This window comes from Polyodon spathula, chromosome 21 (assembly GCF_017654505.1).
Source record: "Polyodon spathula isolate WHYD16114869_AA chromosome 21, ASM1765450v1, whole genome shotgun sequence".
In the NCBI taxonomy this organism is placed as follows: Eukaryota; Metazoa; Chordata; class Actinopteri; order Acipenseriformes; family Polyodontidae; genus Polyodon; species Polyodon spathula.
Genome location: NC_054554.1, coordinates 1,886,210 through 1,910,477, shown reverse-complemented (window position 1 = coordinate 1,910,477; position 24,268 = coordinate 1,886,210). Strand labels below are relative to the sequence as shown.

General features: G+C 36.5%; 1 protein-coding gene across 5 annotated transcripts in view; it reads left to right on the top strand.

The window, feature by feature from the left end:
- The first annotated feature begins 3,097 nt into the window (after nucleotides 1-3,097).
- LOC121296107 (nuclear factor of activated T-cells, cytoplasmic 3-like) overlaps nucleotides 3,098-24,268 on the top strand; it is a 55,074-nt gene continuing 33,903 nt past the window's right edge. Inside the window, exons 1-2 of one of the 5 annotated variants that reach the window (XM_041221318.1) lie at nucleotides 3,098-3,115; nucleotides 22,095-23,235. In XM_041221318.1, the coding sequence (XP_041077252.1) occupies nucleotides 22,190-23,235 (1,046 nt within the window). In that variant the 5' untranslated portion in view covers nucleotides 3,098-3,115; nucleotides 22,095-22,189. Of the gene's footprint in view, nucleotides 3,116-6,091; nucleotides 6,583-9,943; nucleotides 10,015-10,066; nucleotides 10,366-22,094; nucleotides 23,236-24,268 lie in introns of those variants that run through there. The other 4 variants (XM_041221315.1, XM_041221319.1, XM_041221317.1 and 1 more) reach the window with 4 other exon arrangements.

The following is a 24,268-nucleotide window of genomic DNA, read 5'->3' as shown; positions in this document are numbered from 1 at the left end:
CCTCTCTTCTTCCTGTAAGTAGCTGTTAGGAACTTGGTAGGTTTTATCACATTTGTAACAAAAATGGCAGCAAGTTTCTAAAATCATAAAAATTAGTTTCCATTTGCAATAGTAAATAACTCCTGAATGAGCTGGCGAGGTACAATTAGGGCGGCATATTTTTCAAAGCACTTAATTAACTACCCCCCCCCCCCCCCCCCCCCCCCCCCCCCCCCCCCCCCCCCCCCCCCCCCACCCACCCCCCCCCCCCCCCCCCTAATAATAAAAATAATAATAATAAAGTGTTTGACCTCTTTAAAAAAAAAAAAAAAGTTAGTAAAAACTGGAGTAAACGCTTTGAAAGTCCATCCAAACAAAATCAATGAAACTAAAAGGAAGTTGTTATCTTCCAATGTGTGTTTCATCAAAAATCAACAATAACTGATACAGGCACAGCTGTAAATGTTAGTGTGTCTTTAGGAATGATGCAGGCACAGTTGTAAATGTCAGTGTGTCTTTAGGAATGACACAGGCACAGTTGTAAATGTTAGTGTGTCTTTAAGAATGATGCAGGCACAGTTGTAAATGTCAGTGTGTCTTTAGGAATGATGCAGACACAGTTGTAAATGTCTGTGTCTTTAGGAATGATGCAGGCACAGTTGTAAATGTCAGTGTGTCTTTAGGAATGATACAGGCACAGTTGTAAATGTTAATGTGTCTTTAGGAATGATGCAGGCACAGTTGTAAATGACAGTGTGTCTTTAGGAATGATACAGGCACAGTTGTAAATGTCAGTGTGTCTTTAGGAATGATACAGGCACAGTTGTAAATGTCTGTGTCTTTAGGAATGATGCAGGCACAGTTGTAAATGTCAGTGTGTCTTTAGGAATGATACAGGCACAGTTGTAAATGTTAGTGTGTCTTTAGGAATGATGCAGGCACAGTTGTAAATGACAGTGTGTCTTTAGGAATGACACAGGCACAGTTGTAAATGTCAGTGTGTCTTTAGGAATGATACAGGCACAGTTGTAAATGTCTGTGTCTTTAGGAATGATGCAGGCACAGTTGTAAATGTCACTGTGTCTTTAGGAATGATACAGGCACAGTTGTAAATGTCTGTGTCTTTAGGAATGATGCAGGCACAGTTGTAAATGTTAGTGTGTCTTTAGGAATGACACAGGCACAGTTGTAAATGTCAGTGTGTCTTTAGGAATAATGCAGGCACAGTTGTAAATGTTAGTGTGTCTTTAGGAATGACACAGGCACAGTTGTAAATGTTAGTGTGTCTTTAGGAATGATACAGGCACAGTTGTAAATGTCTGTGTCTTTAGGAATGATGCAGGCACAGTTGTAAATGTTAGTGTGTCTTTAGGAATGACACAGGCACAGTTGTAAATGTCAGTGTGTCTTTAGGAATGATGCAGGCACAGTTGTAAATGTCAATGTGTCTTTAGGAATGATGCAGGCACAGTTGTAAATGTCAGTGTGTCTTTAGGAATGATGCAGGCACAGTTGTAAATGTCACTGTGTCTTTAGGAATGATACAGGCACAGTTGTAAATGTCAGTGTGTCTTTAGGAATGATGCAGGCACAGTTGTAAATGTCAGTGTGTCTTTAGGAATGATACAGGCACAGTTGTAAATGTCTGTGTCTTTAAGAATGATGCAGGCACAGTTGTAAATGTTAGTGTGTCTTTTGGAATGACACAGGCACAGTTGTAAATGTCAGTGTGTCTTTAGGAATGATGCAGGCACAGTTGTAAATGTCACTGTGTCTAGGAATGATACAGGCACAGTTGTAAATGTCTGTGTCTTTAGGAATGATGCAGGCACAGTTGTAAATGTTAGTGTGTCTTTTGGAATGACACAGGCACAGTTGTAAATGTCAGTGTGTCTTTAGGAATGATGCAGGCACAGTTGTAAATGTCACTGTGTCTTTAGGAATGACACAGGCACAGTTGTAAATGTCAGTGTGTCTTTAGGAATGATACAGGCACAGTTGTAAATGTCAGTGTGTCTTTAGGAATGATGCAGGCACAGTTGTAAATGTCAGTGTGTCTTTAGGAATGATACAGGCACAGTTATAAATGTCTGTGTTTTTAGGAATGATGCAGGCACAGTTGTAAATGTTAGTGTGTCTTTTGGAATGACACAGGCACAGTTGTAAATGTCAGTGTGTCTTTAGGAATGATACAGGCACAGTTGTAAATGTTTTTTCTACAGGTGCTATCAGTGTGTCATGAATGCATGGTTCAGACTAGCAGAGTTTGAACAAGCGAGAGTCTACTTGTACCAATGATGGTCTATTGCAGAAATATTGTATCTTGGTTTATCTGATTAGGCAGCAAAGCCCTTGTGCAGTGGTGTGCTATGCGTTAACATAAGAATAAAGATAAAAGCTTGGACTTACTCGTGTACCGTCGCGGGAAAGCGTGGTGTAATCTACCCCAAAACCAGGACGAGCAGAGAAATGCAATGACAGCTGGGAACCGCAGTTAGTGCACCTTGCTGCGTTCAAGTCTGCAGCTCTGCCAAATAGCACCCCCAATCCCAAACGGAGAGTGGAGATTTATAATCGTAATGCTTCCTGCAGCACCCTCTCATGACTGAACCCTAAAAACTCAGCAAATATGGTCTTTGGGTTGTTTCATTTCTTTGCATCTTAGAGCTAGCCTGATGTGGCCTATTACACCAGGTGGATGGGGTGCTGGCTCCACTCACACTAAAATCATTAAATGTGGCATATTCAGCAAACCGAACTGCAGGGTAGTGGTGCAGCCGATGGCATCGCTGTGATTTTTATTTGCTGGATGTAGAGTTTAAAGACTTCAGAAAGACATGCTTGCAGAAGTACATGTAAAGAAACCCTTGAATCGGCAGTATAGCCTACAATGAAACGAGCGCTGCTGAAGGATTTTGCAAATACCTGTCGATCTACGATCATAAATAAACCGGAATAATGCAATCTTGCATGATATAAAAAAAAGTTAAACCCTAACCTTGCTATTCAAACGTTTTTGAACAGGAAATGAAAGCGCTTGTAGGCGTATGTGGCACCGCCTGGCTGCACAGCCTGCGCCCACGGTTTGTATATTCGGAGTGAAATACATGCTGTTGTTGCAAAACATCATTTAGCGGTAAGGACTTTGCTAAATTTGCAATTTCACCTTTGCGCTATTAAATTAGGTGCAGAAAGGAAATCTCAATATTTGCCAGTATTCCGATCCAAGCCTGTAATCTGGTCCTATTTTTTAAAGGCAATGCATTCATACTAATGTTATACAACGGGAACTAACAACTCGTGACTGGACCAAACACTGTGTAATAAATAAAGTAAAGTATATCGCAATAACTTCGATAGCAAAATCGAGTTCCTGAAATGATTGTAAACCGTTTTTCTATTTTACTCAGTCACTAAAGAAATTGCTTAAGAAATACATTTGCTTAAACATACTCTATTTAAGAATGATATAATATTTATTTAAGAATACAAAAGGTAACACTCACAATGACACAAGAACCATATACTTTGCTGTATGTGAATCACGCCTTTTGTTTAGTACTACATTATTGTATTTACTAAATAAGATACATTGTGTTAACCTGTGTACAGCATCCGAAACGAGCGGAACGTTTCAGTCAAGTCATACACCTAGTAACCAGCAGGGGGTGCTCAATTGGAATTCTAGTTGTATCACATAATTTCCAACAGTCTAAAAACCGAATTCTGTTAATGGACTGTTTTAAACAAGCATGCAGTGTGTACATTTATTAGTATCAGTTGTTTGTCTTTTTAATGAAAGTAATAATAAAAAATGATACTCATTAAAATGTTATAGACTTTCGTTAACCTTCTGGAAGTGTTTCATGAAGTGAACAGAAATGCAATGATAATTTTTTTTCAATAGGGGATAAGCCACAAAGGGACAATAACCTCATGTTTCGAATTCCTGATAGAAATTGAGATTCGGCAAAATTTCAAACCCCATTCGATTTGGCATCTATGGCATTGCGACGTCACTTTGCAGTAGAACTTGGAACAGTGGGTATCGCTGACCATCCTGTAACATCAAGCAAGCATTGTTGTTGTCCTGATTTGGTTGTGTTCCAGAAAGCAGTGAAGCAGTTAGAGCAATGGTCTTTGAGTGAGTGCTAGAGATTAGTGTCCCGAAATAAAAGATTTGGAACTGATTTCAGCGTGTTGTCTCCCTTCCTCCCCTCCTGCCTGCGCAGAACGCTACAATATATATATACACAGAATAATTCAAAGACATCCTTTCCAGTGGGTGGTGTTTGTAAATTGAAAAAGATGACATAGCATTCAATATTCGTTTTTACCACAGGTCTCCTTAGAATTTGAAGAGTGATTATTTATTATTTTAGTTTACAAGCAAATCATTCATTAACCGGAAGCCTTGGGTTTTCTATTCACACAGCGTTCCAAGCCATTAAGCTAACAGCCTCTTCTAAGCTAGTTTACACATTGGCAAAGGCAATCTCACACCTCCAGTCTGCCCCTGCACTGGGCAGGCTTTCTGACTTCTGTGCTGTTCAGGGAATCCAGGCTCAAGCACAAACAAGAACATTTGCTGTTGCACAATACGCAGCGCAGGGCTGGCATGAAGTAACTCGTGTTGTGTCTTCTTTAGCTGTCAAACAGGCCACGGGAAACACAATTTACAATCTGCCCCTCTTCCATTTCAACAGCGTGTTTCAACAGCGTGTTTCAATAGCACGTTTCAACAGCGAGCTTCAACAAGAGGCCCAGCTGCAGTAGCTGCCTGCCCTCACAGTCGTTCCAGAACAATTGCAACATTCCACATCTTTAGAGTGTTATCTTGGTGCTGAACTGTGGTCGGGTTCGTTCCCAGTAGTAAACCATTATAGTGTTCTGAATTAAACCCTGCTGTAGAGTTCCAAACTGGTTTAACAAGACCTTTGGACATTTGAGACCCATTTTAAAGCAGTCCCATGAAGACATACAGTATTGACACATTGCCTTTACTTTAGTGTGTGTGTGTATTTGTCTAACACGTTGCACACTTTTTCTTTGCATATATAGGTTATCTAACGCATACACTTTATATATATATATATATATTTTTAACATTGTAGTAGCAAAGTCTGGAATAGTTTGCATGTGTTTCTACGGTTGTTTAGAATTGGGAGCGCCCCCTTGAGGGAATTGGTTTATTGCAGCACTGTCTCAAAATGTCAACCCTGCATTGGCTGGATAACCCACAGCATGCGTGCATACACCCCACGCATCTTTATGCTAGCTCTGTATATAAAGTGGCTGATTGCACAGTAACTACTAATGAGAGTGTTGTGCTCAGTGTCGGTGCATGGTTTTACTATAAAGACACAGCAGGAGACTGGCTAAAGGTGAACTGTGGTTTTGAATCTTACGGAATACTTCATTAAAATACAACAGCCCTCTGATCTTCAGGAGTAGGGATGACACTTGAATAATAAATGGATATGCAATGAAAACTGAGGGAACACCTGCACGCTAGATAACTTTATCAAGACACAACACTGCATTGAGATATTAATATTTGTTTTATATTACACGTGTAAGCTTTTCAATTCCGCCTGAACAAAATCGAATCTGTTTTTGGTGTGTGCACAGTACAGTAATTGCGTTTGTACCGTAGAGAATGTCTGCCTCGTAAACAACACTGCAAGTGTATATACTAATGGACAGGATCCAGTTCACAGTGATCTCCCTCCGTTAGCGTGCTCAATGCATTCGACACTGAAACAAAACCCCTGAGTTTTTTTTTTTAAGGTATTAAACTTGTCCGATTTTGATTAAACTCCTCCTCTTAAACATAAGAAAAAGTGACTTTAGGAGTGAATTTGAGTAGTCTACCATAAAATATGTATTTATTATTATTATTTTTTTTTTTTTTTAAGGAAAAACTACTGCCCTCAGTACCGTAGCAATATAGTATACTGCAGTGAACACAGTTGTTAAACTAACGCATGACTCTCTATGCATAACACAGCAATACAGCGAAGATTGTCAGCACTTCAAATCCCACAACGCCCCGCTCGCGTATTTCTGCCGAGTGTGCTGACGTCACCGCTGGAGCTGCCCTGTCACGCGCTGTTAGTAAAAGTTGGGAATGAAGCTCGAGACTGAGAGGCGATGTCCTTAATCACCCTGTCATCGTCATCATCAAACAAACACAGCACCAAAAATAACTGCGAAAAAAAGAATTACCCGACACAAAAACAACAGCAAACAAACCGACATTCATTACAATAAGAATCATTAAACAAAAATTAAAAGTCATTGGACAGGAGCGCTCCCGGGATCAAGACTCAAGTATTTGAAATAATATATACATATTTTTTTTTTACGTTGGCTTCGCTTCCACGAAACTACATGTACTAGTAGATATTTACAGACACAACTTTCTGTTTAAATGTTGTGAAGTGACAACTGGTTTAAGATAATAAACACGCCGGCGTTGAGAGTGACACTGTGAACCGGCCGCCTAACCGATGAGTACGGCAAATTGCAGCGGCAATGACGAGCTGGACTTCAGACTGATGTTCGGGGAGGACGGGCAGCAGCCGCCGCTAGGCCCCGCGGGTTAGTGTCTTGTTATTCGTCAGTGCCTTGTCTTGTCTGTGCCTGTGTGACGACTTTACAGTACTTTACTAAACACATTATTCTGACTCTTTTTTTTTTTTTTTCTCCTCTTCTCGGGGGCTTGCTCAAGCAGGGATTTCAGTGTCTAAGTGAAATGTAACGCCTAGGTTTAAAGAACTGTCAGCGGTCAACCCGCTTAGAAGTAAAAACAAACAAACAAACAAACAAACCTTGGCTTCTTTTAAAGTGGGAAACGCCATGTTACTTTTAGCTTGAATACAGGTATCATGCTATTACATGAAATTCACTAAGGTAACCCCATTTTATACTCTACTGACAGTGTAGCTGCTAACTAGACAAGGGGAGCGGAGAATGAACTATACTGTTAGTTACTGTACATTTGTCGTTATGCACAAGGAAATAATCATATAACCGCGCTTTTTAAAAACGCATTTGTCTTTTTTTTTTTTTAACGGAAATTGTAGTACAACTTATAAAAATAATAATTATACACGTTATTGGTAATGTCTTTCAATTTTTCACAATTTGGATGTAACTTTTGGTAGACTTTTAAAATGTATACCTCAGTAAAACGATTCTCCATTTGGTTTTGTTATGTTTTTAGTTAACACTGATTTATGCTTAGTTAAGCAGAGTTGGATTTTTGTAGAAAATCGAGATAAACTGGTTTTCAGTCTTTATTTACGTTTAAGTGTAATTTGACGTTTTGTTCTAGGCAGAGATGTGCAATCATGTTCCAGTTAGTAAAACTAACAGTAGGTTATCTAGAGACATGTGCCTCATTTTTTATTTTACTGTAATTTTAAATAGACACAACCAATGAATAACGTATATTTGAGCTCTGTTGTTATTGTGGAAATAGCTGGAAGCACTTTGTGTTATTGGAAGGACAGTGCTGTTACAAAAGAAACATTTTAACCGGATACAGGCGCCTTTCTATAAAGATTTGTTTTACTTGCTTGTTTTGGATTAAAACAAAGTGTAGGAACTACACAGCTGTGTGTTAAAAAATGCATGACGTTTTCCCAACCTGTTTTATGTAAACAGAATTGTTATTTAAAGGTATAGTGACCTTTAAAAAATAAACGCACACACACACACACACACATATATATATATATATATATATATATATATATATATATATATATATATATATATATATAAATTAATTCTTAGGTGAGTTTTTGCCATTTTGCCCACATTGATTGTACTTACAGTTCCTATATCACTGCAGCAAACATGCTTTTAGTTTGAGACAGACAGGCTGACATCCTCTTTTTAATTTAATTTACTGTATGTTATGAGCTATAACAGACCTTGAAGGTCTGAAGTAATTTCACATTGCCAGAATGTAAAACAGGATTGTCTAGAAACATGGTGGTGATAAACTGATTTTTGTGGAGTAGTGCTGTGCTAATATTTTTTTGAAATGTGAAAAGGTTATGCTTTATGGTGAGTAAGAAATAGTTCCATGTGGGCTTTTTACCTTAATGCCTTCACAGCATAGATAATTCTGTAAGATTATTATAAAAAGCTACTGAATAGTACCAAATAATATATTTTGAATACATATAGAAATATTTACAGTAAAACCTTATAAAACATTTAACTGTATATGCTGTAGGTTTTCAGTTGGAAACTTTTACAAATTAGTGTAAAATGGGCTGTGAAAAAAGGGTAGAACATTTGAGTCACTTGAATATCCATCTTACTTATGTAATAAAAAAATAAATATAACTTTGCTTTGTCTGGGCAAAAAACTTGAGTTTAATTTATTAAGAAATTAAAAAGGAGCAAGGAGTGAATTATACATGCCATAAAGGGTCAATAAGAACTATACAATGACTCATGAACTATACAACTTTGTCATTTGTGTTTCCTGGATTTAAAAGCATGTGTATGATTGCAATGCATGTTTACTTTCCCTGGTTCACTCTGTTTAGCGACCATACATTGTGTTAGTGGCATTAATAGTAGAAGTCTCTAATCCAGTATTTAAAAAGAAAACTGGTCCGGTTTGCATTTTTGTACTGTCCTCAAGAGTTTGAATTTGTCTCTGTGTACAGTAGTTAATCAGGTATCTACTGTAAGCCAGTAACTCAGGTTACTGTGATGGATTGATCCTGGTGACAGAATCACTTCTTATTCTTATTAGATATTTAAGCAGGGTAGATTATAACGCTGGTAGTGATGAATGTTTATTGCTGGCCAAGAGTCTCTTTTACCTTAACAGTTTTCTGCCAAACACCAGCAATGAAGCAGTTGCTTCCTGTAATTCTTTAGAGTAGCGTCTTCATAATCAATAAGGAAGACAATTTAATGATTGTGTTGATAGGAAGTCAAACTTAAATGTAAAAGCCAGGGCTTTAACATCAGACTCCTGCCCTTACCATGAGAGATCTACATATACAGCATCCCATCCATCTAAAGTGGCTGGTCTGATTTTAAATGTTTTATTGTAGCTGCAGACAACTTGTTTATTTTATTTATAATTGCATATGAAGAGAAGCTCTGATATAAAATTAATTAGAATTGTAGAATGATGTTGGCTTTCAGTCATTGCAGTGAAGTTTTCCTAAAAATTAAAGAAAAACAAATTGGATTGATAATGAAGGAAAATCTTTGTTTGGAATAAACACTGGAAGAATAATATATATTTCTATTGGCCTCCTCTTTACATGTAAGGCTTAGTTAGTTCCAATCTTTGCAAGTAGCACCTTTTATAGAGTTTCATTGAAGCTTTAAACTTTGATTGTATGTGTTGTTCTGTATAAAAACCTTGTAATAGGTTGGTGATAAAGCAGATCATCAAAGTTGCCACAAGTGTTTTCAGTGTGGTTTGTTTACAGTATTAGTAATGTACAGGTCAAGTTGGCTGTGAGAGGAACCAAAATCAGCTTGCTTAAGAATAAAAAAAATAAAAATAAACTTATTCTGATTGATCATACAGACCCCTTGCAATAACACTGTCAACATCTGTTCGGTTTAGGTACCTCAGAAAAAACATTAAAAAAGAAAAAGCGAAGCAATTTGCATTTAACAACTTTAATGTCTAGACATTAAGCAGATTTAATCACATTTAAACTGCATTTGCAACTTTTATTAAATGCTTTCTGTATAATAGATGCCTCTATTCAACTGTTTAAATAGGAAACAACAGGTCAGGTGCTTTCAGTAAAAGGTGTTGTCTAAAACTGCCCCCATTGGGTCAAAGAGGAGGATACAGATTGACTTGGTAACAGGCCCAGCCTCTAAAACAACATCCAAGTCATCAAATTTGCCCAGGCACGCCATGTGCAGTTCAGATGGCAGTGGAATTTAAGAAGAGCGGAATGATCAGCTTGTTAGTCACTGCAACAAGCACAGAGCTGCAACAAGACAGTTTTTGGTAATGTCGGGTTGATATCAGTATGTATGCCATGTTGTTTTTGACTTTTTGTCTTTGAAATCCGTCAGCTGTTGGCCAGGTTTGGCAAGCTGACCTGAGCAATTTTAAAACTGAATAGCAAGGAAAACAATACCGGAATACATAGCTAAGGTTGGCAGTCCATTTTATCTGTTGCCAGTTGTGGGAAGGACAGAAATTTAATCGCTCACATTGTGAATTATTTTAGGTGCAAATTTGGACTGCCAGAGGGAAGGCAGGAGTGTATTTGAATTTTATTTTAAAAAGAAAGTGAAATACTCTTCTTCAAAGTGGTGGTTTGAGCAGGAACGGGAATATAAGAGGCGGAAGTATGCTTTGTGCCACATCAGCAGGTGAGAGAGGTTTTGTAAATGTAACTTTTGCTTATGCTTAAGGTTTTTGTGCATGAAAGCTGGGGTTTAGCATAGTATTAAAATGAAAACAAAAAGTAGACGATGCAATGTTAGCTGCTAAGTTCTGTTTTGTGTGCGTACTGGGTACTGTATATTCACTGTTAGTTGCCATGTATTTTTGCATTTAGACAGAAACATAATGTAAACCCCTGCAAGATATAATAAAACTTAATTAACCTTTATTGTAAATGATTTGGTCAGTAGAAACCCGTATTAATAGATGATTTTAGGTTATTTTGAGTACTCATAAATGATTGTGGATTTCATAAGAATTTGCTTGTTTTTTAAACAATTACTGCATATTCTGCTACTGCTGCACTTGTCGGATGAAAGAAGCATTTGCTTCTGTAGTGCAGGAGCAGCTATGAGTGGTATTTCTCTGGTTTAAATTTAGTGTAACAGGACCTGCCATGGGCTGTAGTGTAATAACAAGACAGTTTTGAGTTACATCTTTGAACAAGTCATCAGATGTTGAGTTGGTTTTGTTTTACTTAATTAGGGGGTGGTTTCAGAGACCCAAATAGTACTACTCTTGGACAACTTTACCTTAGGTAACAAGGTAGTCCAAAATTGGTGCAGGGTGTGCAATTTAATTTTTTTTTTTTTTTTAAATTCTTGTCCAAGGGACAAAATGCTAAAAATATATACTTGTCCTCATAAAAATCTACTTGCCCCCTGCCCTTTGCACAAAACACACACAGAAAAGTAGAATATAACTTTTGATTGATTATATGATTTAGATTTTATTTAGTGAACACAATCAATCAATTAGTGGTTAACAGAGGCCTTGTAGCTTGACTGGTTCACAAAATTCTTCAAGATACACAAAAGGTTCCCTGTGACCCCATCTAACCTCAACAAATTTATAACATACTTTAAAAAAAACATTCCTTTCGGTGCAGTTTGAAACACATTTCCTTGTAAACTAAAGTAACATACTGAGAGTGCAACTATAATAAGCAATACTTGGAGTTATTCAAATATAAAAATAGCTTCTGTTTTTTTTCCACTCTTTCTCTATAAGCTGAATTTTATAGGTGTTTCAGTTAGTTGCATCATAGATACGAAACTGTTATTGACGCTTTGTGGAATTCTAATTTTTCTTGGTTCTTAGAGTTTTGTAACTGCTGAACCCCAGATTTTTAAAGGACTTGTGTAAAACCTGTCATGTTTCTCTGCATTCATTTACTGTTTCACCCAAAATGCACACAATATTTACAGTAGGCTCCATCAAATTCTACAGACAAAATGTTTTTTCTTTTGTCTATTTCTATTATATACAATACTCTAAATCAATTTTTATATATATATATATATATATATATATATATATATATATATATCATAAGATATATATATATATTATATATGATTATATATAGATATATTATAATATATATATAGATACATACATATATTAGCAATAAGCATTTAATTTCTGTCTTATAAACATTTGTCAATCTTCATATATGAATAGTTTCACAAATTGATGGATTGTGCATGTCCAATAAATAACTAATATCTCTTCTATTCAAATCTAGTAAAATAAATAAACAAATAGGTAGTAAAAATATGTAATTCTGGTAAATGGCAAACTAGGTTAGCAACACTAAAATGGAAAGGAAAAAAAATCAATACATTTTTTGCCAAAGAAAGTTTGTCATGAAATGCTACTAAACACTAAACTTCCCCTTTTTTTTTTTTTTTTTTTTTTTACATCCCAGTAAATGCTTTTTTTTAAAAAAAAAAAAACTTTGTTAGATTGCTGGATTTAAATATCAGGTTCATGTAAAAGCAATATCACTTATTTGCTAATTTACAAAAAAATGTAAATAATACCTTAAGTTTAAAAGCTTAGTTTGTGCGTTGCCAGAGGCTTGCTTGGCAGCCATTTCTTTGTTACCATAGTAGATCAAGTAGCCAATCAGAAGTGATAGGGGTGGGATGTAAACACTTCTTAAAATGTCTCTGTGTAGGTGCTAGACTTCCACAATTCAATTTTCAGAAACTTGCGTGGCTCTTTAGAAATATACCCAGAGTGATTTTCTAGCAACAGAACTAACATATGAAAAATAATTTAAAACTGTTTGTCCAATGGGCAAAGTATAATTACAAAACTTGTTGTCCCGAACACAAATCTTGCTGTCCCGGACGTCGGGCGATGTGAATTGCACACCCCTGTTGGTGTTAATTGGAGTCTGTAAAATTCGGGTAAATGTATAAAATATGTTGTGGTTTAGTAGGAACCTCTTTTCTGAGCTGTATAGTTACTGTCCATGTTACGTTTCTTTAGTGATTCTTTTCAAATATAAGCATACTCACTGGATAAAATGACTTTGTATGTTCAAGTCCAATCTGTAGTCTATTTACTACTATGTAAAGAAATGATGACATAAAATAACCGTAAAGTATGTACAATAATATATAACGTACACCCTGTGTATAATGCACGGGACTTGAGCAGCCTTGGGGTACAACCCTTGTGTAATGCACATCTTATATTGTAATGCTCAACACGTTTAAAACATGCAGTGTGCACGGTATACTTTGTAAATTATGGTTATTGTGTTTTGATTTGACAGAAACGCCCAATAGGAGAAGTTATTCTTCTAAAGTAGCACATGTTAGCTGCTAAATAATTAATTTTTAATGCAATCGTGCAGCTCTATTTTTTTTTGTACCTGTAACAGAGGTCCTCAGCATTTTTTTCCCCACACTGTTTGCTGTATAGCAGTGGCTTAACATTCTGTGTTCATAAGAATATAATACCTTGCACTACAGCCTACTCATACCGCCTTTGCACATTATGCTTTTCCAAACTGGTTAAAAGTTAAGACCCGTAAGACGTATGCTTTGCAAGTTTAAGTCATTTTCAGTGTATGCAGTACATTTTAGAGCAGGGGTCTCCAGCCCTCCTCCTGGAGAGCCCCTATCCAGCAGGTTTTGTAGGTGTCTTTACATCATCAGTGGCTAAAGATCTGGAACACCTGTTAATGTTGACTAATTAAGCCAATAATTGGTTCATTTAAGTAACTGAGGGATTGGTTGAAACAAAAACCAGCAGCCACAGTAGCTCTCCAGGACCAGGGTTGGAGACCACTGTTTTAGAGGATAGGCTACTGGCTAAGATTACGTGTGGTAATGCAACTGTATATTTCCTCTTACACTTCTGCTGAATCAGTGTTGTATTAAGGTCTAAACACAACCCCAGCTGATTGCATAAATGTCACTCCACATGCATGCAATCATTGTAATTCTGGATGTGCTTGCAGCACAGGGTTAAACCATGTAATGCTGTATAAGTGGGAGTTGGTACCAGTACAAGAGCAAAGGCAAGAGAGCTTTAGATATTTGGCCCATCTGACTTCTTTAGGGCTAGATTCCTGAGTTTTCCATTGTAATGGAAGTTCTACTGACTGTTTGACATCCTGTAATCTGTTTTTAATGTCTTAAATATTTAGAGTCAACAAATGCATTTGAATGAGTTTAATATACAGTTATGACACTGTCTGGGTTTTTAAAAGTTGTATTACTTTGGCTATTGGTTAACCTCATACTCCAGACACACATGAAGAAATGAGGGCTGTAGTGGCACTCTGTTGAAACATGGCATGTATTACCAGACTTCACTCAACAACAAATTGCTGTTGAGACAGTCACAAAGTTCATGGCTACATGGTTACTGTCAATAAGTGTAGCTCATCAGTTGTGTTAAAAAGGAGACATCTAACAAGTACAATGATTATATTGCTACCAGTATGTAGTCTATATACTGTGTCTTTAAAATTTGGGGTTCCCTAACCTGAGTACCGTAAAACTTCAATTAAATGCCTCCAATGTTTATTTACAATATTTGCTAGCAGACCCGGCGCGTGTTGGAGATTGGCGATTATTTGTGATCAGCGTTTATATTAGATATCTAGCTTCACATGCTTCATGCAGTCATTGAGAGGCCGCTAACACACAACCTTGTAGCAACATCTATCGATCGCATGTACAAGTACGAGTAAGGCTCCGGCGGATTGTGTGTTGGAAAAGCCTGTTTGGTCAGTAGGAACTTCATGGTTTTTGTTTTTCAGTATTGTTTTACATAACACAACACACCCTGGTGTGTGTGTGTGTGTGTGTGTGTGTGTGTGTGTGTGTTATATATATATAATATCTATATATATATATATATATATATAATATATATATATATATATATATATCATATATATATATATATACAGAGTATTTGTGTGTTATAGTATGCACTGGTTACCTTCTTAAATACAACAAATACACCAAGAGGTTTGTATCTGGCCTACTTTCAGCATGCTTAAAATTATCAAAACTTTTAATAACGTAATAACTGCATTAAAGAAATATGTATTGATTGTAGGCCTACCGTAAATTATGTTTCATAATATTGTTATTTATTATTCCTGAGAGTCACTGTCATCGCTGTCACTTAATTACTCTCAAGCTCTTCCTCACCATCCTCAGCTTCAATGGCAATGACAGAGACCCGGCGTTTATTTACAATATTTGCCAGCAGTCCCGGCACGTATTACAGACAGGCGATTATTATAAGTTTTACAATATATGGGTTCTTCTGGTTTAATGTATTACTTTAATTAAAGCTGAACAGAACAACTGTCCGGTAGGATTTGTAAAAATGCTGGTTTGGGGTTGATTGATGACAGATTGTTACCGTTAACTGACTGTACAGTAATTGTTGCCAGAGGAGATCTTGGTTGGAGCTAAATGCGTCAGATAGAAGGCTTGTATGGTGATGTGGAGTTTCCTGAGTGACTCTCCATCGCTGCCTTTGCTACTTGGAACAGTGTACTGTATATATAATTTATCTCTTTTAAAATAATACAATATAGTGAAGAATGTTCTGCTTTAAATACATATATTCAATTCTGTCATTTAAATTTTGGAAAAAAAAAATCCTCCTTTTTTTTTGTTTTTCATTTGTGTAGTACATGTCCCATAGAGTACTTTAGCTATTTGCTTCTTTAACTTTAAGTTATTTTCCTGGACAAACAGTTTTCCATGGTATTCATAAAAGCCCTCCAAGGAGTTTATAAAGGTGCCAAACAGAAGAATATGATTGTATGCTGGATTTGACCTAGATATGATTTGTTTGAAGAATGGAACAGGGGTTTGGATCGTCAGATGAACACAGTTAATACTGTCTATTTATAAATAATGCAGTGTCATAAGACTGCACAATGTTTGTTTTTCTTTTGTTTTGGTTGAAACCAGAATTGTTTTAAAGCAACAGAAAGCATGCTGGTTGATGGTTTGTTGGGGGGGGGGGGGGGGGGGGATGTAGTAGAGATATTATTGAAGGCATCTGTCAGGTTAATAACTACTGGGAGAATCTAGTGGGTGAGGAGACCAACAAGTTTCCATGGTCATGCTGTCCTTTAGTTTTAAATAAACGTTTTAAATCCATTGGATTTATATGGATCATGATGACAGTAGAATTTGGAGGGATCAAAAAGCACTGTCTATTAAGAGCTATATGTTCTAATCAATGGCTTTTGAATGGATTTTATGAATGGTACACGCACGATTCAAGAAAACTTGGTGGCAGGGCTCCAGATAAGGTTTTGGGTCTGGGAGTAACTTACTCTGTAATTTTAACACTGAGAGTAAAATGTATTTTCAGGAGGTAAAATGCAACATTGCCTTGAAGTCATGAGTAATCTTGATTTAAATACTGTACAATCTTTAGTGTAATGGAGTAGGCATTAAAAAAGAGCCTTCCATTTTAACTGCAATGTTACTTTGAACTACTGTACAACCATACATGTGTTCTACAAAGTTCTTTATCGGCTCAGCCAATTTTTTTCACGGTATCACACTAACTCATGTTAAAACTTCAATATAAAGCCATACAGATAAATAAATTAAGGACATGCATTAATAAGTTATAAAAACAGTTAATGTAATATTATAGGCACCTTTTTTTTTTTTTTTTTTTTTTGCAGTTGCTTCTATCGATGGTTCCAGTTGGATTTGTAGCTGGACTGGGGTGTTTATCCTTCAATCTGCGTAGCTTCGAATTTTTGGCTGCAAATACAATAGGGCTAGCCAGAGATTGGATAATGTTTGTTCGGTTGGTTTTACTTGTGTACAGTTTCCTAGACATGGTATTCTGGGATATGTAGTTCTTAGTGGAAGTTTAGGGGATGGCGGGAGGGGAGGCAGACAAGCTGTACAGCAAAATTACAATATGTATTTTCATACATTAAATTTAAATTTAGTGCATATTTCTGATTTTTTTATTATTTTTTTTTAATGCGTGAAAATGGCAGGTACGCAGCTTATCTGGACCGCTGCTTGGTGGTATTCACAAGAAAGATGAGTCACTATCTCTAGATTATTTAGTGGTTGTAGACTGTGAACACAGTATACTGTTTAGAAATGGTCTTGCCTCAATGAAAGTAACACAATGATTTGCTGTATGTGCAGTAAGCTTCTCTCTTATCCAATACAAATCTGCTTGCCTGTATGGGTCCTGTTGCACTAAGTAATTAACCAAGTCCACTTGTGTCCATAATATCTGCTTTAGTGTACGCTGATGATACTTAATGCTGGACTGAAGTAGATGGTTTGAGTTCAAAAAGTAGATGGTTTGACTTCTTTATCCCTAAGGTTATCACAACATGAAGTCACTAATTAAGCAGCCATTTTTAGATTCTCAACACATGTAGATGACAGCTTAGCTAGTGCTTTGCACATAAAGGTAACTGAATTGTGAGCTTCAGCTGCTTTGGTCTCATTTTTTAATTAAAAAAAATATATATATATTTGTAATCATTTGTTCTACAATAGGTTGACAAAATAATTAAAAACAAAATCTGTAAAAAAAAAAAAAAAAAAAAAAAAAGTTTCTCTTATTCCCTTTGCGTTTACTAGAAATGTATTGTGTTTGTATCACATTATGGGAAATTGAATTGAAATGGTGGTTGATTTAAATTGTCATTTAAAATTATTAAAATATTAGTGTGTTTTTTCTTAATATGTTTACAATCTGGAATAAACTAAACATCCAATGCACTGTTGGATGTTTGATTTCCAGAACCTTCAAACCTTTACGTTATTTAAACAGTGTTTAAATCTGACTTCTTGGTCTTGGAGTAAGTAAGGATCCAGAAACAAAACCAGACAAACTTACATCCAGCATGACCAGGGATTCTTAATCACAATAATCTTACCTGTCATCCCAATCCAGGCATGAGTGAGTGTGGCTTCCCTATTAAACAGAAATGGGAAACTACACAAAGGCCATTTCATGAGACCTGTAAACTGAGCCACTTTAATCTTCAAGCCTTTAAGAAAAGTTGGGTAAGGTCGCTGTGCCTTGGCTTTCTTGAAAGATAAATTTAATTGTTGCATCATTCCTCACTGCTTCGTAAATAGATGTGCTGTAGAATAAATGTTGGCCACTTTCTGGTTATTTGGGGGCAAATTTGTTAAATGGGATGTTGTATGTAACATGGACACCCAATCTGTTACAAATCTGCCTAAATAATTAGACCCTCTTGTGCACCAAAAATGAGTTAAGTAAATGGGATTTCAGATGTAACACGAAAACCACAAAATCTCAAATTGGCCCCAGTAATTAGATGGCTCATTTAAGAAATGTTTCCTGACTTCGAAGTTACTCATCGTTTTGGAAACCATTTTAGGCTAAAGCAATACTAATCTTGAGCCGTTTCTAAGCTTTTAAGCAGGGTTTCCAATTACAGTAGCTAAAAACAATGAAGGTTGGGTATGCTGTAAAACTAATATGCACCCTCCAAAATGAGTGTCGCAAGAGAAATGTAAATTAACCTAAAAAACAACTTTGCACTGGAGCAAATACTTAGTGAATGTTATCCAGATGGTGTTCTGTTTTTAAATAGAGTAGGTTTTATTTTGTGAATTAGTTGTTGGGCTGAGCCAGTTTTACAAATGTAGTACAGTAGCTGTAGTAAGCAGCTCATTATGACTTTAAAGTTAGAAACACTTCATGCAAAGCCTGTGTCATCAGGCCAAGCAACATAACTTTGCAACTAGAACCTGCTTAAAGAGAGAAACCCTTTTGCTTATATTCAAACCAGAATGCCATTTGGTATGCAGGTCTCAGGTATTGCACATGGCTACCCATTTAATGATTTTAAGCTGTTATTTGCTTAAGAACAGCAAGTCCTATTAAAGTTCTTCCTTTTAACTGAATATGTTGTCAGCTGTGTGGATACTTCAGTCATTAATGACGCCTCTGATTAAGTCTTCAAACCGTGATGGGCATATTGACTTTTCTTTGAGATCGTATGGGATTTTGACCCCAGAAAGTTTCAGTCAAAATTATTATCAAGGTTAAAAAATATATATATTTTTTTTAATTTAAATTTTTTTTTTTTTTTTTTTTAAATCATTTTGATTTAACAGTTTAAAACTGTTTAACATTATTTCTAAGTTTGAACTTCAGATCAGCCTTGCTGACCAGACCTGGGCTGTGATTGCCAGCTGAGTTACATTCTCAGCATGTGGGGTGACTTATACTCCCCACTGAGCAGGTGTCCACTTCGTTCTTTGCCAGGGTGTTTTCCCACTTGGCCGTAGAGTTGAAACTCAAAGCAGGTTTTAAATATCAGGCTAAACTGGTTGAGGGGGTCAGGAGATGGGTTGGAGGTAAAATAATGGACTTGTGAAAATAACAACATCAGCAGCAACTCCTTCTTTAAAAAAATGGTCATTGACTTTGGAAATGTGATTGGTGGTACAGTAGTTGAAGGATGTTTTACATAGAAGGGCGTTCCGAGTGTGTTCTACTGCATGCTCTGATTCGGCTGCTCCTGTCCTAGCTTTTTAATTGGCTAAATTGGGCAAGGAATTTATAAGGGTGTTTGTTGACAAACTGTGGAGCGTTTCTGACAAAATAATACAATTTAAACCTTTGAGAAACAATGGCAAATTGTTCTGTTCGTAAGGTTTAATTAAAATGGCTTGTTAATGCAGACAATATATTGGATCATTGGCAAGCAGTACAGTAATTCATTAAACTGTAATTTACAAACAGAGTGAAATGGACAGAGCTCATGGGATAGATAAGTGTTTTTGTTCAGACAAAATGTATCCATTTAAAGAACTTTTTAAATTGGCATAGATTTTTGGCTCCAGATTTGCATTGTTAAGTGTTTCTGGGATCCACAGTGAAGTGTGTGATACAGTCTTTTCGCTTTTCAAACTTGCATTTAAATAATAAATAGGTTGCGGTTATGGGTGAATGAATCACTTAACAACTCATTAGGCTAATTCTATTTTTTTTTTTTTTAAATGGAGGAATTGTTTCTAGTTTTTACATACAGTAACTGATCCTTTTGGATGTTATTCTGTAAACTATATAACAGTCATGTAAATTTCACCTTTTAGATATAGGTGCAAACCTCTTTACTAAAGCAGAACTGATGAAGTATTAACTGTTGAACAGGGTTATTGTTTTGGATTCCTTCAAGTTATTTAAATAAGAAATGGACACTATCCAATGTTCCTTAGTGTGCTGACATTTAAGGATACAAATTAATATCTTCCTTTAGATGTTAATTATGCTGAAATGCAGTACCAGATTGTACCATTTAATATGGTCAAATAATAAAGCAGTTACCGAATGCCTGAATAATGTGTACAAGATTTTCAAGTAGTATAGAAGTAAGTGTGTCAATTCTGAGCTTACAGCAAGGAAGAATGTATAGCGTTTACTGCAGTTTAATATACAGAACAGCATAAACACAACAGAGATGGCTTACGTTCTGCCCTAGGAAAGTCTTGTTTCGCCACAGACCCAGTGACATTAACATGTCATGTGTTGTGTTGTAACATCAGCTACTGTTAGGAAGCATATTAGATAGGGACAAAAGCCCAGAGAGTATGTTTCAAGTATATCAGATTTAAAGTTTGCTCCAGGGGAAGGGTTTTTTACTTGTTTAGTTTATCTGAACAGTCCTGTAGTTTTTTTTTTTTTTTTTTTCCTCATCTGCATGGTAAACCAATTTTCCAAAGCAATCGAAAAAACTGTTCTACAGTTCAAGTCTATTACTATATGCCTTCATTAAAATTGAAATAATGTAACATTTTGAAATTTGACGGTAATATTGTATATCCTTTGTAACACAGTCATGTATATTTGTAAATTCAGTGCAGGGTGTTTACAGTTTGTGTAGTTGTGTGTGTGCCTGCGAAGTTCAACAAGCAGTTTGCGTACCTGCTGATAGTGAACAAATGTATCACTGACTCCATAATTGAACTTTATCAGTAACCTCTAAATGATGAATACTGTTTAATTCTGGTCTCCTTTTTCACCCTTGTGCAGGCCACGTGCAGGACATTATGTGGGAGGTTGCCTTTTTAAGCCTTGTTATTTTTAGCACGGCACCAATGTGGTGTTGACAGTTACTAGCAGACACAGTTGTGTGAATTTGTTTCCTCAGTAATGTTGTTCATCTGTTGTCCCAGAGTTTGAATGAGTCCTCTCGTCCAAAGTTCTACTGTACCTTACTGCAACCTTATCTGAATAATATAATAGTAATATTTTACAATACCAAGACATTAATTGTGGTTACAGTTGAACAGACACACAGGTAATTGTTATGGCCTGTTTGCTAATAGTGACCTTTATCCATGAAAGGCTTACTTAATACTTTACTAATGAATGAACAAGATAAATGTTGTATTATTTGCCTTCATCGTTCTTATCATTTTACTTGACTTTGGATTGATACTTAGACTTTAAGTTCAATAACAACCAGCTGTAAATTTTTTTTTTTTTAATTGAGCTATTTGCAGATTAGTGAATAGTCACTGTTTTGAAGAACATAAGTTTGTTATAAATGTGATTGTTACAGTACAGTAGATTAGTTGAAGAAACATGCCCTATTTTAGTTTTAGACAATAATATAAGATTGTCTTGACTGCAGTTTTTCCCACCACACAGTTGTAAAATTATTTGTTTCTCTCTTGCATATCTGTCAGTACTGCCAGCTCTGTTAAACAGATGGCATCTGTAAGTTTAAAGTTTATTTAATCCTTGGAAGAAACTATTTCTACTATGTAAAGTAAACAAGTAATGATGTAGCACAGACATTGAAATTCAGGTTTGAGTTCTATGTGCAGTAGCGCCCTGTAATTTAATAACTATTCTAAGCTGATACAGGTTTAAAATCTGCCATTAATACATAGTGGTTTGAGTAGCCAATGCCTGTTTTGTAATATGCTTGATTTATATATATTTTTTAATGGATGATTTGCAAATTCTGCTTCTTCTACTATACAAGCCTTTTCTGTGTATGGAAGAGGTATCAGTATGCAGACCCAGTACAGTGCACACTTAATCAGTTTGGATAATTAGGTGTTGGATAACGAGGGATGCTTTGAATATGTTACTGCTTCAGATAATCAAGATGTATTTAACAAGTGACTTTAAATTGAAAGTAGGTTAAGTCACATTTCAGATCCTTTTATTTAGCTAGTACTTTTAGCTGTTGTATAATCATAGTACATATAATTCTTTCCTCTTCTTGTTTTTAATTATATATATATATATATATATATATATATATATATATATATATATATATATATATATATATATATATTTATATTTGTTTTTTCATTTCTTCCTTTTTCAGATCTAGAGCAAGATGACTGTGCATCATTTTACATCTTTAACGGTGACCAGTCTCAGTCTGTTGTCCACCAGCCCATAGGCATCCCTCACCATGGAATGCAGTCACACTCTCCCATCATTTCACCTCCACCTCCACCTCGGCTACAGGCGCTCAAGAACTGTGAGGGGTCTTGTGATATCCAAGAATCCAGATACAGTCCAGTGGGTGGTCCCAAAGCCTTTGAGTGCCCTAGTATCCAGATAACCTCCATTTCCCCAAATTGTCACCAGGGAATAGAGGCAAATGATGGCGAGCTACAAGCAGATGGCGCAGATAATGAGTACCATGAAAGACCTTTGTCAAGGGACCACCTTTATCTTCCTCTTGATCATTCTTACAGGGATTCCTCCTTAAGTCCTAGTCCCGCTAGCAGTATTTCTTCCAGGAGCTGGTTCTCTGACGCTTCCTCATGCGAGTCATTCTCTCACGTGTACGATGACGTAGACTCTGAGCTCAATGAAGCTGCTGCTAGGTTTAATATCGGGTCTCCCTTGGCCTGTCCAGGTGGATTGCCAAGGGGCTGCGTGGGAGATGAGTCCTGGCAGCCAGCCTACGGGTTTGGTCATTCTTTGTCTCCCATGCAATCTCCAGGCCATTCGCCTAGAACCAGTATCACTGATGAAAACTGGTTGAGCCCTAGGCCACCTTCAAGACCTTCTTCAAGGCCAACTTCCCCCTGTGGCAAAAGGCGGCACTCTAGTGCTGACATCTGCTACCCCGGCTCTCTCTCTCCCCACCACTCCCCGAGTCCCTCCCCAGGACACTCGCCCAGAGGCAGCGTGACAGAAGATACTTGGATAAGCAATACAGCTCTTCACAGCAGACAGGGCCATAGCCCTGGTATAGCGCCTTTTCAGTGCTGCCCTTCTGAGGCAGACATCCCATCCAAAACTAGGAAGACGTCTCAGGACCAGACTGCCACGCTGTCCGGGAAAGTGGAGCATTGTCTGGATGAGGCTGAAAACATGTTGCCGTCTCTAGGGTCCCCAGTAGATGATGCCCAGCATCTACTGAAGAAAGACGGACCCGGGGAACAGTTTCTGTCTGTTCCTTCACACTTCACTTGGAACAAACCAAAACCAGGCCATACTCCCATCTTTCGGTACGTACTTGTTTGTACTTTGTATGAATGTATTATTTTTTTTAGCCTGCAGCAAGAATAGATGCAAGATACTTGATTTCCAGCTTCTTAGGCCACTAACTAATCCTTAGCTAAAATGTTCTAAAACATTCATCCATAACAAACGCCCTCAATCATACGTTGTATAAGAAGTTACACTGTGCAGGTTAATTTCTGTTAGTAATTTTTATTGTAAAGGAAGAATGCAGCTTTAATTACTGTATACTTTGCTTTTTATAGTATTCATTTGTATTGTATCATTGCTTTAAATATATAGAGAGCCATAAAATCAGAAAATGAATAATACATTCTTATATAATACATTCTAAAAACAGCAGCATTTTTTTAATGCCAGATGCTATTTTACAAAAAAAAAGGGGAAGGGGGGAGGGCGGGGGCTCTAGTTGTACTTTGTTCAGTGGGATTAATGAAGGGTCTGATTTTCTTACAATTCTCAGTTGTCATTTATCCCCTGACTTTGTGCTTCATTAATTGTTATACAGGGCTTTTTTTTTTTTTTTTTTTTTTTATAAACAGTGATCTATTCACTTTTCATGAACCATATCTATAACTGGCTACAACTCGTAACTGGCTGGCTGAACAACAGAAAAGAGACTTAAAAAAAAAAAAAAGATATTCATGCTGAGTCAGCATCTTGAAAATTAAAAGAATAGGAAATTGCAAAATGAGTACCATGTGATTCTGCATACAGGACATGACAATGCTGGATTACCACTGTGAACAGTATCCATTTAATCTAGTTGTACAGCAACATTATGCACTTCCATGTGCCAGTGTTTACTTGCTACTGCTGAATTTGACTGTTTTAAAAATGACTATAACCCATGACATCAAATTGATAATATGCAACTTATACAGTATGTAAAATAAATCAGAAATATAATCAGAACTGATTAAAACAAAATCAGTGAACATGGTAGGCTTGCCAGATATGCCAGTTAGTCATTACAATTGCATAAGCCACTACAGTCAAACAAGCAATTTAGTTCCTCTA